At 37.1% G+C, this 16,930-nt stretch overlaps 1 protein-coding gene across 2 annotated transcripts in view; it reads left to right on the top strand.

The window, feature by feature from the left end:
• LOC129281936 (microsomal triglyceride transfer protein large subunit-like) overlaps positions 1 to 16,930 on the top strand; it is a 33,898-nt gene that overhangs the window by 701 nt on the left and 16,267 nt on the right. For both annotated transcript variants that reach the window (XM_064113602.1, XM_064113603.1), the window contains exons 2-5: positions 5,066 to 5,162; positions 12,934 to 13,130; positions 13,843 to 14,073; positions 15,138 to 15,406. In XM_064113602.1, the coding sequence (XP_063969672.1) occupies positions 5,111 to 5,162; positions 12,934 to 13,130; positions 13,843 to 14,073; positions 15,138 to 15,406 (749 nt within the window). In that variant the 5' untranslated portion in view covers positions 5,066 to 5,110. The remainder of the gene's footprint in view (positions 1 to 5,065; positions 5,163 to 12,933; positions 13,131 to 13,842; positions 14,074 to 15,137; positions 15,407 to 16,930) is intronic.

Here is a 16,930-nt window from a genome sequence, read left to right as displayed (position 1 = left end):
AGTTAGCGATATCGCGACCGATAAAGATGTCTATAAGTATAAGGATGATGATGTCATAAGTTAACTTGTTTCTGCTTGTTTTAGAATAAGAATCTCTCTTCTTATTCCTTGTAATTTAGTGGAGCCTACATGTATGCTATGCTCTCTAAATATAAAAAAAAGAGCGATTTGGAAATGAAGGGAGAAAAAAAGGGAAAAATGGAATTAAGAAACCCAAAATGTATGAGGCTAGTATTATTGTGATGGGACTGAGTCTGAGTGAAATTTTACTAGAGAGCAGTCAACATTGGAGCTGTATTTGTTTTTATAGTTGAGCTCGTCGTATGCCAAGGAAAAATATCTTTCCCAAGACCAAGCTACATGTAGGCAGTATTCATTATAAATTGAAAATTTGCTTCGTGGAATGGATTTCCAATCAATACCATAGAATTAGGCCTCCTCAGCAATTCTTGTCTTTTCTACAAATTTGACAAATTTAATTTTCCCCAAAACTGATTATGGCTTTATGATTTTACCTGTGCTATTCAATCATTATATTAACCATTAAAAATTGGCAATTGACATAATTGATATGGGGATCTGCTCTCATGTGAGGTCACAAATCTGAAAAATATACTCAAGGGATGGACTTTTTCTGACCCTTTTAATAGAGATATGTTTCTTTTTATCTTTTTGCTTTTATCAGAAAATTGAAGATTGATTTTCTTCTGCTTTTTCTACATTCATTGATGATGATGATGATGCACAGCATTTGTATAGCGCTAATTATCTGTGAAAGACATTCAAAGGCGCTTTGGTCAATTTGGTCACATTTCACTTCCTAATCCTACATGTTTAGATCTACTAACCATTTGGTCTCATCACCATTTTAGCCTTGGTCCCTTTTGTCTTATTTCCTGTTGGGCGATACCCATTTCATTTATCCACTTGGTCTAACACCACATGTAGTAGTCTGTACATGTATGGTAATCTCTCTCTTAGCTGATCCCTCCACTATTTGGAGATTCCTAGGGTCCAAGGAAAACAGATTTGTTCCATGTACACTGTTATTCTGGCTTAGGAGGTTTGAACCATATCAGAACGGAATACGTCAATTTTGTGGAGGAAAAAGAGAGATGACAAAAGTAGACTATTGTGTACTTCCTTGGGTACGGTAGTTGAACTGCAAGAAATCTTCAATTTTGAAGGAGGCAGATCAACACCTTAGAAGGAGGAGAACTGTTTATGAACCAAAGTTTCATTATTGTACAAAATAAAACAGACCAACTACATGTACATGTAGGCATTAGACTAAATAAGAATTTAATAGACCAAGTGTGTATTAAAGTGTAGTATTCCAATTAGACACATTGTTAGTAGACCAAATTGGGTTTTCCCATGTGGTCGTATTAGACTATATGATATATATTATGTGAAGTAGACCAACTGCTTGTAGACCAGCAGAAAACAAACTGGGCTGACCTGGCCCCTCTGGCCCGTATTCTGAAGTCGGGTTTAACTTAAACTCAGGTTTAAAGTTGTGGTTTAAGTATGGATAGCCACGTGTTACATAAATCACTAACGGTAGAGATATCATATTTCAGCTCATTTGGCTCTCAAATCATTCATAATTGTCTAGGAAGTATGAATTGATGATTTTCTTCACCATCGATGAATCAGGAAAGAGCACAGTAAACATAAGAAACATACAACTTGATAAAAATTTTGACACTTATGGCTTCCCATAATTTTAGTACAGAGTTAGGCCATGGTCTAAGTTAAACCTGACTTCAGAATACGGGCCTCTATGCCTATATATCTCCATCTCTGGCATACAGAGGGGGAGGTGGAGGGGGTGCTTGGGGTATTTCCCCAGACAATTTTTTATGACCAAGAAAGAAAGGGAGAAAACAAAAGAAAACGGTTAAAGTATGGGGGGGGGGGGTTGCTTGGGACATTTCCCCAGACAATTTTCATGACCAAGAAAGAAAGGGAGCAAACAAAAGAAAAGGGTTGAAGTATTGGGGGGGGGGGGGTGCTTGGGGCATTTCCCCAGACAATTTTCATGACCAAGAAAGAAAGGGAGCAAACAAAAGAAAAGTGTTGAAGTATGGGGGGGGGGGAGGGTGCTTGGTGCATTTCCCCAGACAATTTTCATGACCAAGAAAGAAAGGGAGCAAACAAAAGAAAAGGGTTGAAGTATGTTACCCTTTTCTGAATATTCTTCAAAATCTATGTCACAAAATTACATTTTTATATTATTCAATAAGGTTAAAATTTTTGCTCTCTTACAGCTTGTTTTGCATATTTTACCCCATTCGCCAAGCCTGCATGGCCCCCTAAATTTGTTTGGCTCATTATGCTTTAAGATCTCCATACAGTAATAGGTCTGCATTCACTTAAAATAAAAATTATATGATAGTTATTGCAATTGAAACAAAGTGACCTTCACTCTGTGGCAAGTACCAATACAAAACTGTGTACCACTGGCGTAAATCCCGGGGGGGATGGGGGGGATATATCCCCCCCACTTTTCGAGGAGGGGGGGATGGCCTGTACAATCATCCCCCCCACTTTTTACGAAAGAAATAAAAAAAAATCACAAGAGATAATTGTTTTATTGGTGAAAATTCTTCCTAAAATACCGCTTAACAAATAAAACAATATTATTGAATCATAAAATGCAAATAAAGAGCTAGTTCACCATTTCCAAACGAAATACTTATGTCCTTATTATAACATTGAAGAGAAACCCCCGTTTCTTCCAATTCATCAATGTTGGGGTCTTTGGGAGGGGATTAAGATGGAATGTCAAAAAAATTTGAATGTAATCTCTAATAAAACCATTAAACCATCATGGGGTAAAAAAATAATAATATTGGAGGGGTATTTGCCATATGGACATACAGTGGCGTAACTACGGGGGGGGGGGGGGGGGGGGGGCATGGGAGGCACATGCTCACCCCATCGGCTGACAAAAAAAACCCCGGGGAAATGGGGAAAAAGAGAAAAGAGGGAGAAAGGAAAAGAAACGTAGTGGGAAAGAAGAAAGTATTATTCATTATAATGTTATATTATATTATAATTATGTTATGTTACATTACATAAGAAACATTTTTATCATAACTTTATGAAACATAATTTGCCCAGGGCCTACGTCTTCATTGTTCCTGGTGCTCGCATTGTCTGTTCAACGATAATCCTGTTGTACTAAAACATCCCGTTTTCAAGTCAATATAAACCAAATATATTTCCTAGCACTTGAGTTATCATTGTTTTATGTAGTGACATAGGCCTATGCTTCTTTTACATGACTCAAAAAGTGATTGCCCCATGTTAAGGTCTTCGTATATATAAAAACATTTCCTGTCCGTGATTACGTTCGCATTAGTGGATTGGTGAGATATGTCTGCTCTTCATGAATTCCTAAAATCAGTCCTTAAACTGTCCCTTTTTCTGATCTGAATATCAAAAATTTTCAGCTCGCGCTTCGCACTCGCATCATTTGGTTAATGAAATACGTATGGTCCGAGTTAATTCCTACAAAGAAACCTTAGAATGCCCCACTTCAGGTCTGAATTATCTAACTTATCTAAATTTTCTGCTCGCGCCTCACGCTCGCAATATTTGATTAGTGAGATGCGTATGATAATCATGATTGCAATGACTACAAAAAGTGTTTCATGTGTTCAGATGTAATTCTACTAAAATCAGCAAGCGCTTGGCACTCGCATTAGATGATGGTGAGATATGCATACTCTTAATGGATTCCTAAAATATATTCCTTAAAATCTCGCTGTTTGGGGTCAAAATATACGAAAATTTCAGCTCGCGCTTCGCGCTCGCATTGTTTAGCGAGACAGGTAACTATCATGATTACGCAAATTTGATTATAATGTCCCTTTTTAGGTGTGAATATTAAAAAAATTCAGCTCGCGCTTCGCGCTCGCATAATTTGATCAGTGAGATACATATCCGTTTAATGACATTGTCCTTAAAATGTCTCTATTAGGTCAGAATAACTAGCAACTGAGCGCGCTTCGCGCGCTCATTCAAAGATTTTGCTGGTGCCCCCACAATGCCGTGACCCACGGTACGCCACTTCGGACATATCAATTACAATTCCTTGCATATCTAAAAACATGATTGCAAAAAAAAATGCCAAAATAATGCCAAAATATTTCAGTCATCCCCCCCACCCCTCATCACGGATTTACGCCAGTGCTGTGTACATTAATCATACTGTATTTCAATTACTATCGCATATAGTTCACATTTCTGTTACAAAGTATCTGTGCAGGCCAGGATTGCTGGTGTAATTTGATAAGGAGGACATATTGGTACGTGTACTTCTCTGATTTGCAAACTTAAGGCCTTTGTTATCACTATAGAGGCTGTGTGTGAGTTTACTTATCTGATTAAATCTCAGTCCTACTGCACATTATAGAGTACATAGTAAAAAAACTCACTACATAGTACATACAGTAGTTTGGGACAGTGTTCCTACATGTTAAGAACTGGCAATTTCTAATTTGGTAAGTTTCTTAAGGTGTGAATTTATAATGCATGTTTTACACGTTTCTTCTTTTTTTATTTTGGGTGATGGAACTCTTCCATTAATTGGCAACCACATTTACCGTGGTAATTATAAATGGCTACACTGTATTTTAGCAGCTCATTGCCCAAGAATTCATCGCACAGGAATCACACTTGGTATGCTTGCTTGCAATGTTTTAATTGATTGCATTTGTAGTATATTAATTGGCATACTTTACAATGTTTTATAGGCTTTTAGAGTTTACTACTTTGTTTAAATATTAGGGTAATATTTATTTTTCTGTGGAAACGGAATGGCAGTCAGTATGGATGTTCCCTTACAGATGACCAGTACATGTGGGACACACATATACTGTACACACTTCATGTGTTTTTAATTGATATATCATTTGCAATTTATGTTTGTAATCCATACATGTATCTTCCCCCTTTTCTCCATTTTTTCTTCCATTTCTCAATATTGTCTAATTCTTCTTGTATCATGTTTAATCCTCATCCTATCCCTTTTCCTTGTATTATTTTCACTCAGTTATCAGTTGATTGTTGGCACATTGGAAGAAGTTCGTAAGCCAGGATGAAGTTTGTTCATTTGCTGCCAGTACTGACAACCCTTGCTCTTTCTCCGGGTAAGTTTCGATTTGATTCTATTCCACATTTCAATAACAAAAGTACAGGGTGTATACAAAATTAATGATCATTATTGAACATAACATAATAATGTGCAAACACTTTCCATCATAATGATAAAGATAAAGAATTATGATTTAGATATAAATTAAACTCAGAATTTTTAAAAGAAATTGTACATCAATAGAAATGTGGGAGACCACAACCTTATTAAAGCTAGGAGCTTGAATTGTATGGCAGTCTGGAAAAGAAAGGATGAGAAAGCTAGACTACGATGCAATCGAGTTATGGATATATTAGCTCCAGTAATCCTCAAAATTGGCAAGAATCCCTGGGATATTGAACAAATATAGAGCAAAGAGGAGGTATAGAATTTCTATAGACTGGAGTTATACCGTAAACATTTTAGAACACTCAATTCTGGTGTCAATTGCTAATGTAGTCTAGTGGTAATCCCAATTCAAAACTCCACGCTGCACTGATGTGATGACGCGGATTTGAATCTCACAGTAAAAAATTGGCTAATGACTTTTTCACAATTTCATTTTTTTTTTAATAGGAGACAATAAGTGTAAAAATTGGACCTGAAAATAGTATATTTTGACAATGAAAAAAATCATTTTTTTTGTGAATAGGAGATATTAGTGTAAAATTGGACCTGAAAATGGTATATTTTTACAATGAAAAAAAAAGCAATAAAATTTACTGAATATTCACTTGATGGAAGCTAAGCATAATAAAAAGTTTGGCTTAATTATCTTCAGCATATCTTCACCTATAATCTTGATATTCGACAAAATCCAAAGGAAATAAGAAGTCAAAGTATTGATTCACATGGTAATTTACACACTGTAAAAAATGTGGTAATTGTTTGAATCTTGCCATTAAATGTTCCATGATTGGATCAGGGAAAAGATTTTCCCTGATTGAAAATTTATGTTTTTCAAATACATCTTTATGTTTTGTAAATGTTTCTTGTCATTAAATACTCCTACATTATAATTGATGTGAAGGTTTCATCACTTGGAACTTGTCATGTAGCCATGTAGCCAGGTCATCGATGAAGTGATATCCCACCCTCTTGTCTTCCATTCATAATCCATTGAAAGAGAACAAGGAAAGCCCAAAGTTCAAGATAGCTTTAGATAGACAATATCACTCAAGCATTGAGCGTTGAGTAATTATTTGCCTGTAGAGAGATTTTGATCAAACAAGTTCAGTTGCCCTTGAGATGTATTTCAGATTAAAATTGTATTACCTCCAAATGTATGCTGTATTGTATTAGGTGGTTTCAGACCGCCTCGAAGTCCGCCAGTTCCAGGTATTCTCTGATCGGGAAATTTACCCCGATCAGAAAATACCAGGTATTTTGGCGGTGTGAAAGCAAACTACGCGTAATATCCCCGAAAGAAAATACCCGATAAATAGTAGGTACTTGGCGAAATTACGAGAACTTTCGCGGGGATTTTTCCAAGGTCGTGGGTATTTTGGCGGTCTGAAAGCAAATTACGGGAACTTTTAGCCCAGCGTGTCGTTGGGTGTGGCGCCGTGCATGGTTTGCTGCTGGGCTAGTGATTTCGCGCCTTGCTGCTTATCAGACCATACTGCGCATGCTCGTAACTTCAGGAACTTATCCCGAAGGGTATGTTTCAGGGCGGTGTGAATGCAGGAATAATTAATGGGTATTTTTCAGCCTAAAAAAGTTCTCGTAATTTAACGGGGATTCTTGTGATCGAGGCGGTTTGAAACCACCTAGAGATGCATATTTTTGTCATGTTAGGTACCATTCTGTAGTAGCATCTTTAATTCTAAAAGACAGAGTGCCTTGGACACCATGAATAATATCAGATCAAACGGCCGGTTTTATAGAGACTTACACAACTACATGAGGATCGATGGGCAATTTTCCTATAGTAATGCATTTAAAGCATCAGTTTTATATACTTTTGTTTATAATTTACATTTTGATTTGCAATGTATAGTGTATTGTATGTTGTTTAATGTTTAGACCTCTTAGAAAACCACCCACCTTGGCTTAAAAGGGCATGTCCAGCCAATATGTATTAAAAGAATATACAAAATTCAAAAATAAATAAAAGAAGCACAATTGGGAATGTTGGTAGCGTACTGTACACGTGTAGGTTTAAGTTGCGGACTATTAAGGAAAAAACGGAGGTACATATACCTGTACACGTGTACATGTACTTCCCATTTTCATTGATTAGTATGCCTTGAATATAGATTGTTTTTTCTTAGAGTGATAGTATTACAAGTATTTCCTTTGTGAACAGGAAGGAAATCATGTGATGTGCTCAATCAAAATCACACAATACACAGCACCTCATGGAAAAGAAATACGGAATGATCAAGTTTGAAATTATATAGGTAGTCCAAAGGCTTTCATTGAAGTTCACTTTTCTGAGCTCATATGCAATACTAGCAAAGAGCTTGATTGTATTGAATACCCAACGTTTAATGCAATCATTGTTGGATTGGGGGGGGGGGGGGGGTTGAGGAGGCATAAAACAAAAATATGACGTTTTGTATATAATATATATATATATAATTATTTAATGAATAGAGGTACATGTAGGACTATATAATCTGTTGAATCACAAGAAAAATTGAAGAGGATACTTTAAAGGAAAATTAAACCTTTGGAACAAGATAGCTGCCTTATGTAAAAACACAAAAATCAAAGAAACATATCAACAAAAATTTTATAAAAATCAGACAAATAATGAGAAAGTTATGAGCATTTGAATATTACGATCACTAATGCTATGGGGATCCTTCAGTTGGCAATGTGACAAAGATGTGTGATGTCACTTGTGAACAACTCTCCCATTACTATATATTTCACATAATCTGCCTCTTCTATCACATCTATCAGTAGATCATGTATTCTTTCTATAGAAGGGCATGTAATATATTCAAAGAATACATTATGGTTAAAGAGTTTGAATCACCATATGAAAGAGCAAAAAGAGACATTTAGGGGATATTTTATAGTCCATCAAAGGGAAAGTTGTTCACATGTGACATCACATATCTTTGTCTCATTGCCAATAGGAGGATCTCCATAGCATTAGTGATTGCAATATATTCAAATGCTCATAACTTTCTCATTATTTGTCCGATCTTTCTCAAATTTTTTTTTTTTTTATTCTTTGATTTTTCTGTTTCCACACAAGCCCACTTGTTCCAAAGGTTTAATTCCCCTTTAAAAATGTTATTCATCAGTTGATTTTTCTGATTCCAAGATTTCGCCAATACAGAGTTTCAACCCATTGATAAACTTCCCAATGATTTTACAATAACTATACACACAGTCATGTGACAATGTGATTGGGAAGCTGTTTGCGGTAGTGGACTAGTTTGCGGTGACTAATTGTTGGCTGTCCTTGTCAGGTTTGAAGATTAAATGAACAATGTAGGTCATTACCTACACATACAGTGTAAAAACTGGAGTTACGCATCAAGGCATTGTTATTTGAGCTGGCACGTGGAGAATAAACATGAGAGAAATATAAAATTGAAGGAATATAGATATCTTGACACTTCTTTAAGTGTAATGGGTCAGTAGAGTCCCTGAACTGTAAACCACAAGGTCCAGGGTTCAAATTATACATGAGTGGACAAGTCTCTTAATTGTTAATAGTCACAAGTGCTAGGGTTCACTTCTTATAATAGTTTTGATGAGAGAGATGTACACAATTACATTGTATGAGGTTACAGGTTTGTATGAAAGTGATCTTCACTTGTTTCACAAGTGTAGTGGGTCAGTGGTCAAGTCCCTGAACTGTAAACCACAAGGTCCAGGGTTCAAATATATAATGGACAGTTTGCATTTTCCATACTCTAGCAGTTCACTTACATTTATACTGCCTACATGTATGTATGGAAATTAAATCTAGATTTTATTTTTAACTAAAAGTCAATGAGCAAAATTGACTTGCTAATGCAGAATTTTCGAGGGCCTCCCAATTTCTTTTTTAGGGAGAAAGATGATAATAACTTTTACTTGGCAACCGTAAAAATCAATCAGTCAGTTTTTCTCATTAACTTCTTCTTGGTTATCTTATTCCAATCCATGGAATACTTCAAGATGTTTATTTTAAGTACTGAATACATTTCTTTTTGGTAAGTTTGATTGACTACAGTATGTTATGAAAAGTTGTTAGCTGTTCGAGTTATGGTACTATAGCATCAAATATGATTATTTCCTTGAAACTATATTTCTCACAGATATAAACAATTCTTGAAGAAAAAGAGAATTTTGCATGAAAATAGGTTTCTAGTAAACGTCTTTCTGGTAAGAAACATGATTTTTAGACTAAATTTTGGATTTGTTAATGAGTGGTTTTACAGGCTTTAATGAGGTCAGCTTTGTTATTGATTTATTGGTGCAACTTTATGTCAACTTGTTGCTTTTAAAATATTAATTTATTGCTGTTTGTTTTAAAACTACATGTGGCATACTTGGAATAGGTGCAAAGTTTGTTGCGGGAACATGGTGGTATGTATGCAGGGATACTAACAATGATTTCTACCTGACTTTCTCTATTCTTTTCTTCGCATTTTTTTTTTTTTTTTTTTCGGGGGGTAATTTTTGTCTATTGCTGTATTCATTCCACACTTCTTTCTTCTTTTCTTTCTTTTCTGGGCTCATTTTATCTTTCCTATTTTCATTCCCTTTTATTGTTTTAGAACTTTCTTTCATTTTTTTTCTAGCTTTTACTTTGCATGATTTGTTATATGTGCAAGATTTCAAAAATGGGATTGAGTATATTATAGGTGATTTGTAGAATTATTTGAACTGTCTTTATCAATATTGAACACCAACAGTCACCAACATGCAATTGACATAGAGAAAGTTTACCCATACTGGGAATAAAACTAGCTACTATTTGCATCCTTTCCTCTCTTGCTCTTTCCAAATAATTTTTGCATTTTTTTTAAATCGATATCCGATCTATAGCCTAGGTTGCTGTTGTTTTCAATAGTGCCACATTTTTTTTTTGCAGTACTAAGCTTTGATTGTATTATGTGTCGTGGTTATGGTGCACTTCCTAGACAGTTTGTTGACCTTTTGTAATGAGTTCAATTTACTGTGTCAGGAAAATTGGATTGCTTTTCTATGTTGCCTGGCTGTAGGAAATAATGTAAATTTTCCACGGGCTATTTTTCATATTGGGACAATTGCTGAAATTTGGGGGGGCTATTTCTTTTCATTTGAATAGCAACTTTTTGCGCAACAAATAATTACGCAGTAAATGCAAGTATTATGATTTTGCTGAATGTAGAGTATTTGATAATGTTCTCGAATAATGTTTGTGGTAGATTTGGGCCAACCGCGTAGCCAGGATTTCGTTTCGGAGGGGGCGGTAAATGCACGCAAAGCGCGCTACCCTAGGGGGTGGGTGCAGGGAGGGGAGCTTTCGGTGTTTCATAAATTAAAATGAAAAGGAGCCGTCTCTCTTGTCTATAGTACCTATATCAGCCCCAATACAGTTGACTATATTGTGATTTTGAACCTTGTTTTCAAAAGTGATTGTGAATGCACAAAAAAGGGATAAAATGGAGGAAGTTAAAATAATATTAACCCGCGCGAAGCGCGGAAGCTAAAGCGTTTATCAATTTTTTTGCAAAGAAAAGGGTCCCGAGAAAAGGGTATCCTCTAATATGCTTTTCACATTGCATTTCCTTAACCCCATACTTTCTTTTTTTTGATTCACACTGTCTTTCTTAACCCCATACTATCTGCTTAGCCGGGGTTAACGTCTTAACCCCGGACTATCCCACAGCTCGTGAATATTGATGATTTACCATACAGAGCGTGATTAACGTGCAATTTCTACTTCTGTGATTGGCTATTGCTTAGCCCCACTTTTCCTTAGCCCAATTTCGTTTCACACTGCATCTCTTATCACCGCAATTGTGGTGCTAGCACCACAATAAGCCGGCTAACCCTGCTTTTTTGCAGGGCCAGATAGTACCGTACTATTTACCGTGCTAGCCCACTTTGCTAAAACGTAGTGTGAAAACGAAGTGGGCTAAGCCCCGGGAAATTGGTGGGGCTAAGGCCCCCCTTAGCCCCACCAATTTCCCGGGGTTAAGGAAAAAAAGTACAGTGTGAAAAACATATTAGTTATATTGAATACTTCCCTTGGAAAGATCAGATTTGATTACAAACAATTTAGCGACAGCTAGTGCATATCTTAACTCGCAAAACAGAGGAGAAGAAGGATATATGCCGGGAGGAAGATATTCCTCCCCGTGCAGAGCAATGAAACTCTGAAATTACAAAGGGAGGAAGTTTCATCAAATGCAGATATCTCTAATACCACCATCGGCTCTACTTCAATTGATTTTCTTCTAAGATTATTGAACTTCATTACAAGGAAAATAGTGCGCAAAAAGTTTAAACTTCTGTGATTTATTGAAATTATATAAAACAGGAGAATGTATAATTTCTTTGACTTATCCGGATGCGCTTCATTTTGAATGATAAAGAAACTTAAGTGTCAAAATTTCAAACTGAGGGCGCAAAACAGGACAGGAGATGAATGTGCAGAGACATGAAGTTTAGTAGAATTTGATAAAAAATATTGTACTTTTTTTTATTTAATACGACACAAATTTTATACCTTCCTCTTTTTAAATTAGGAACCTGTTTGCCCCCAAATTATGGCTGTTTAGTAATGAGCTGAAAAGCGGGAGAAGTTGCCTATGTGGAGGTGACGGCAGAAATTGATATAAAGATTTTACCTGCCAGGAGCCGACCCGACCAGAAGTTGCGTGATCAATTGAAAAAAGATAACTTCATATACTTCGGCCTATCCTTACTCTAATTTCATGCCCTAATGTATTATTTGAACTTTGACTGGCAAGAAACACACATAGCTGAGGTGGAAAAACAGGGTTAGAGAAAGGGTGAGGGAAACAAAGGAGAACTGCAATATTGTCATTTAACCGTGTGCAGCGCGGAAGCAAAATTCATATAAAATTTAGAGCAAGAGTGAAGGAGTTTCTTTTTTTAGAAAAAAAAAAAGAATAAAAAGAAAAACCCACAAAGCTACCTTTCTTCCCTTTCCTTCCTTAGCTTTTCCTTTTCTCCTCTCTTTTTCCCCTTCTTTTTTTCTTTTTGGGGACTGCCCCCACCGCCCCCCCTGGCTACGCGCCTGGAACTTCAGACAAGGTAGTCTTCCTTCATATGAGGAATTTTAGGGGGGATTCGGGTTGTGATGTTGGCGATATTGCCTGTCACCCTCTTTTATTTCCTATGCTGTTGCATGTCATAGACAAGTATAAAAGTTGTATAAGAATGCAGTTCATTTATATATGTTTTTAAAGAATCTGTTACATGTTAAAGAAATCGGTTAAAAGAAAATCTGTGAAAACATCATAAAATGACATTGGAAAAGTGTATGAAGCTTGGCTTGAAAAAAAAAACCCAGCATGTACATATACATGTATGATGCAGTTATTGACTATTTTATGTTTAAATGGTTCAATCATGATAAAACAAAATAAAAGGATATTGTATGAAGGAGAAGTAAAACAAAATTCAACAATGCAAATTATGCAACATTACTTACAGGTGAACACATCAATTTGAATTTTAAAGTTGTACTTTATGATTGATGCTTACACCATACTTTAGATTTGGTGATAAGGTAAACAGCTTTCAGAGTGATAGTAACATTTTCTATTTTGTCAAAGAAATTCAGTAATAGTGCACCCTTTTCTGTTTTCAATCTTTCATAGGAGGAGCATTGTCGTATGAAGCGGGAAAGACATACCGCTATGACTATGCTACCGATTTAGAAATCAGCGACCCAAGCTCGGGAGATGACTGGATTAGCGATGGATCCAACGTCGGCTTCAAACTTTCCTCGGTCATTGACCTTGCTGTTGTCTGGCAGAACCCACAAGATGCCTATGAAAAGATCTGGAAACTTACAGTAAGTCAAGTAGAGAATATTAATGATAGAATTGCATGGTTGTACAGTCTACTTTCAATTAATACTTAGTCTTACAGTCGTTCAGTACTAGCAGATGTTAGGCAATGTCTTCTGTCAAGCAATCTGGGCATAAACTAGCACAGTTATTTTTGATGTTCTTGTTAGCTTTAATCAAGAAGGCGGATAAAGCTTTGTGAATGATTGTTGGTATCTTTAAGATACTTAAACATTATGACTTTGTTTATGATAGCCACTACATGGCCCAAGTTATATTATTCCAACCCCTAAGCCGTAGTTGAGTCAGGGTTTTGATGACTAGCTACACCACAGCACCTTCTCATTTGTCATGATTCCCTCTTCTGATTTGTTAGTTTGCAGATACTAAGCTTCAGAACCCAGGAGGGAGAACCGATGAGACTGATACCTTCAAAGTAGCACTCGGTATCTTTTTCTTTTCATTATTTCCTTTTATGATTTGTCAGTTTGCAGATACCAAGCTTCAGAACCCAGGAGGGAGAACCAACGAGACAGATACCTTCAAAGTAGTCTCCAATATATCTTTTTCTTTTTCATTATTTCCTTTTATGATTTGTTAGTTTGCAGATACCAAGCTTCAGAACCCAGGAGTGAGAACCTACGAGACTGATACATGTACCTTTAAAGTAGCCTCCAATATCTTTTTCTTTTTATTATTTCCTTTTCTGATTTTTAGTTTGCAGATACCAAGCTTCAGAACCCAGGAAGGAGAACAGATGAGACGGATACCTTCAAAGCAGCACCTAACCTCCAGATCATCAGCGGCCAGCCACTCTATGTCATCACCAAAGCTGGGAAGGTGGAGTCTGTCTACGGCTCAACGAGTGACACGCCCACTTCCCTGAACATGAAGAAGGGCGCGGCTAGCCTGTTCCAGTTCCAGTCTACAGAGGGCAGTGTCTCAGAGGTGAGGCAAGAGCTACTGATAGAGAGTGTTTGGCCGACCTAGTTTGAATGGGTACCATCATGGTGCAATTTCTTTTGAATTGGGATTGCGTAACCAGGCATTATTCGCCATGTGGGTAACCCATTGAAACTGGGTCGGCGAAACTCTTTCTATAATGGCCCTGGGTGAGGGAAGGGCTGTATTGGGCGTGAAATCGCCCTTAGCTCCAGTCAGAAACCCAATATTCTGAAGTCTGTGTTGGTGAAATAATATACAAATAATACACATGATCAAGGGCATTTAAGTAAGAATTATATTCACAAGGTACCATTGGAAAAGTTCTAAGACAATGCTCCTGGCATGACTGCTTGCATAGGCCTATTTCACCCAAATGTGTTCAAGTAGAGTACCAAAGTGTGACATCAATTTTTCAATTTTTGCTTGTCAGTGTTTTTGATTTCATAATTTGGTAGAGCATAATGAAGTACACCCACAACCCAAATATGGTGGGAATGTGTTCATGGGGGCCTTAGATATGACTTCATAGGAACCAGGCCAATAATACATCGACTTCAATTACATGTATTCAAGAGGTCATATATATATAAAGCCCCCTTGGATAGATTCCCACCAATATTTGGTGATGGGTGTTTTTCATTATGCCCTGCTACGGTTTAGTATAAATATGCTGAAATGAAAAAAAAAAAAAAGTTTTTAATGACGTCATCACTTGGGTACTTTATAGATTAAATAAATCACCCAAACATATGTGATTGCTTTACCATTGTCATGTTTGCATAATGTTCACACATACAATATTACTAGAGCAGTATTTTATTTTTTGAGATGATGTGGAATAATATATGCCTGTACATAAACAATGTGGAGATTTCATATGATAGTAGGATTCTGTAGCTGTGATATATATCAGGTGGGGGGGCTTCCAAAAATTATTTAATACATTACTCTTTATTGGGTGCATTTTAGAAGCCCCCAATTTGCTTAAAACAAAGCACCCAAATCAAACATGTCTTTTCATCTTCAGTCATAAGTTCATTACAGTATGATTCGGTTTTCAATAATAGGTTGATGCATCAGGTCAGTGCCAGGTCAGGTATTCCTCAAACAATGGCAAGGTCACCAAGTCGAAGGATATAGCCAGCTGCACCAGCCCCACCTCAGCCAGCGACTTCCAGCACCCTAGGCGTATCCTTGGTGTGAACGTCCAATCAGAATGCTCGACAGTCTACACCTTGTCGGGTGATGGCTCTGTTATCCAATCAGCAGAGGGAACAGAAAGCTATGCACTCAGCGTCAGTATCAGGGATACGATAGCATCATCTATAAATTCAAGGTACGTCAGATCAGGCATACAGAGGTTGCCCTGTAGTAGTACTAATCCTCTGGGCCAATTCATAGATCTGTTCATCGTTACACATGACTTTATGCTTGACTGCTGACCCGTTTCTTGGGCTAAATGATATATCCATATGGAAGTGACTTGACACACAAAACATATTCTAGTCATGCATAAAATCACGGGTATAAATCTTACAACTTTATGAAACACAACCCTTGTGTCAATTTCATGAATCTGTTCATAAGTCACACATGACTTATGCACAACTGATGACCCTTTCTTGTACGTGATATATATGTAGCTGACTATAATATTATCTAAGAACATGTTCTAGTTGTGCGTAAAGTCGTGTGTACGTTTACGACAGCTTTATGAAATACCACCCAGGAATTAAATCTGGTTTAGTTCCTAATTACGGATGCCTCGCCCCCCCTCCACTTCACTCTATTTGGTGTATCCTCCTCCCTTAATCCACCTTCACAAGATCTCCTACTGCTTGCTCGAGGCAGAGCTGAGGGCATTTAGATGGTTTCTAGACAGTAGCGGACCGTGACCCGGAGGAGACAAAGCATTGGAGGGGCACTGTATTGTTTGTGAACAATGCTGTGCCCCCCCCCCCAATGCTTTGTCTCCTCCGGGTCACGGTCCGCCACTGTTTCTAGAACAAGTGTGCGTAATCATTGTAATCAAATAATGTTCATATATATGTTTCAGAGAGAGAAACGAGGTTGAAACTTGTGTGCTTTTTTCATCGAAATTAATCAAGCGGCTTCAAGCCCACACAAATATTGATCACGGTTACATACCGCCTTTTCCAATTGAGATTTGATTAGATTTTGTTTGAAAAAGCATTGAAGTTTCAACCTGGTTTCTCTTAATATTACCGTATTCCCAACACATGGATCACTTACCAAATATGTTTTGTAAGATAGTTATGTGGAGTTTTGTTACTTGATGAAATATCCTCATCTCAAAACCATGAATGGTCAGTAGAACTACCATAATCATTAGTACCAGTCAGCATATTTGCCTGTTACCTTAATTAAATGACTGGTCATGTGATGTATTTCAGCCTATCATGTGATTAGGATCCATGTCACTGTTTTATGGAGCGTTGTGGCCCAGTGGATTAGTCTTCGGACTTTGAAACAGAGGGTCGTGGGTTCGAATCCCAGCCATGGCGTAATTTCCTTCAGCAAGAAACTGATCCACAGTGTGCTGCACTCAACCCAGGTGATGTAAATGGGTACCGGTAGGAAGTAATTCCTTAAAAAGCTGTGTGCGCTATGAACGCCTAGCTTAGCCGGGTAATATAGGAGCGCCTTGAGCACCTAACAAGGTGGATATGTGCGCAATATAAATACCCTATATTATTATTATTATTTTATGATAATGATCTTTATTCCCCGTCTCCTAGACAATCGTTGGTACTTCAGGGTACTAGCGATGGTGCAGACTCTCTTCAAGGTGCCTCTGTAGATGTTGCCATTCAGGCTGCAGGAAGCTACCTTTTTATCC

The sequence above is a fragment of the Lytechinus pictus genome, chromosome 18 (assembly GCF_037042905.1).
Source record: "Lytechinus pictus isolate F3 Inbred chromosome 18, Lp3.0, whole genome shotgun sequence".
Classification (NCBI taxonomy): domain Eukaryota; kingdom Metazoa; phylum Echinodermata; class Echinoidea; order Temnopleuroida; family Toxopneustidae; genus Lytechinus; species Lytechinus pictus.
Note: the sequence above shows the minus strand (reverse complement) of the source record. Positions and strands in the feature narration are given on the sequence as shown.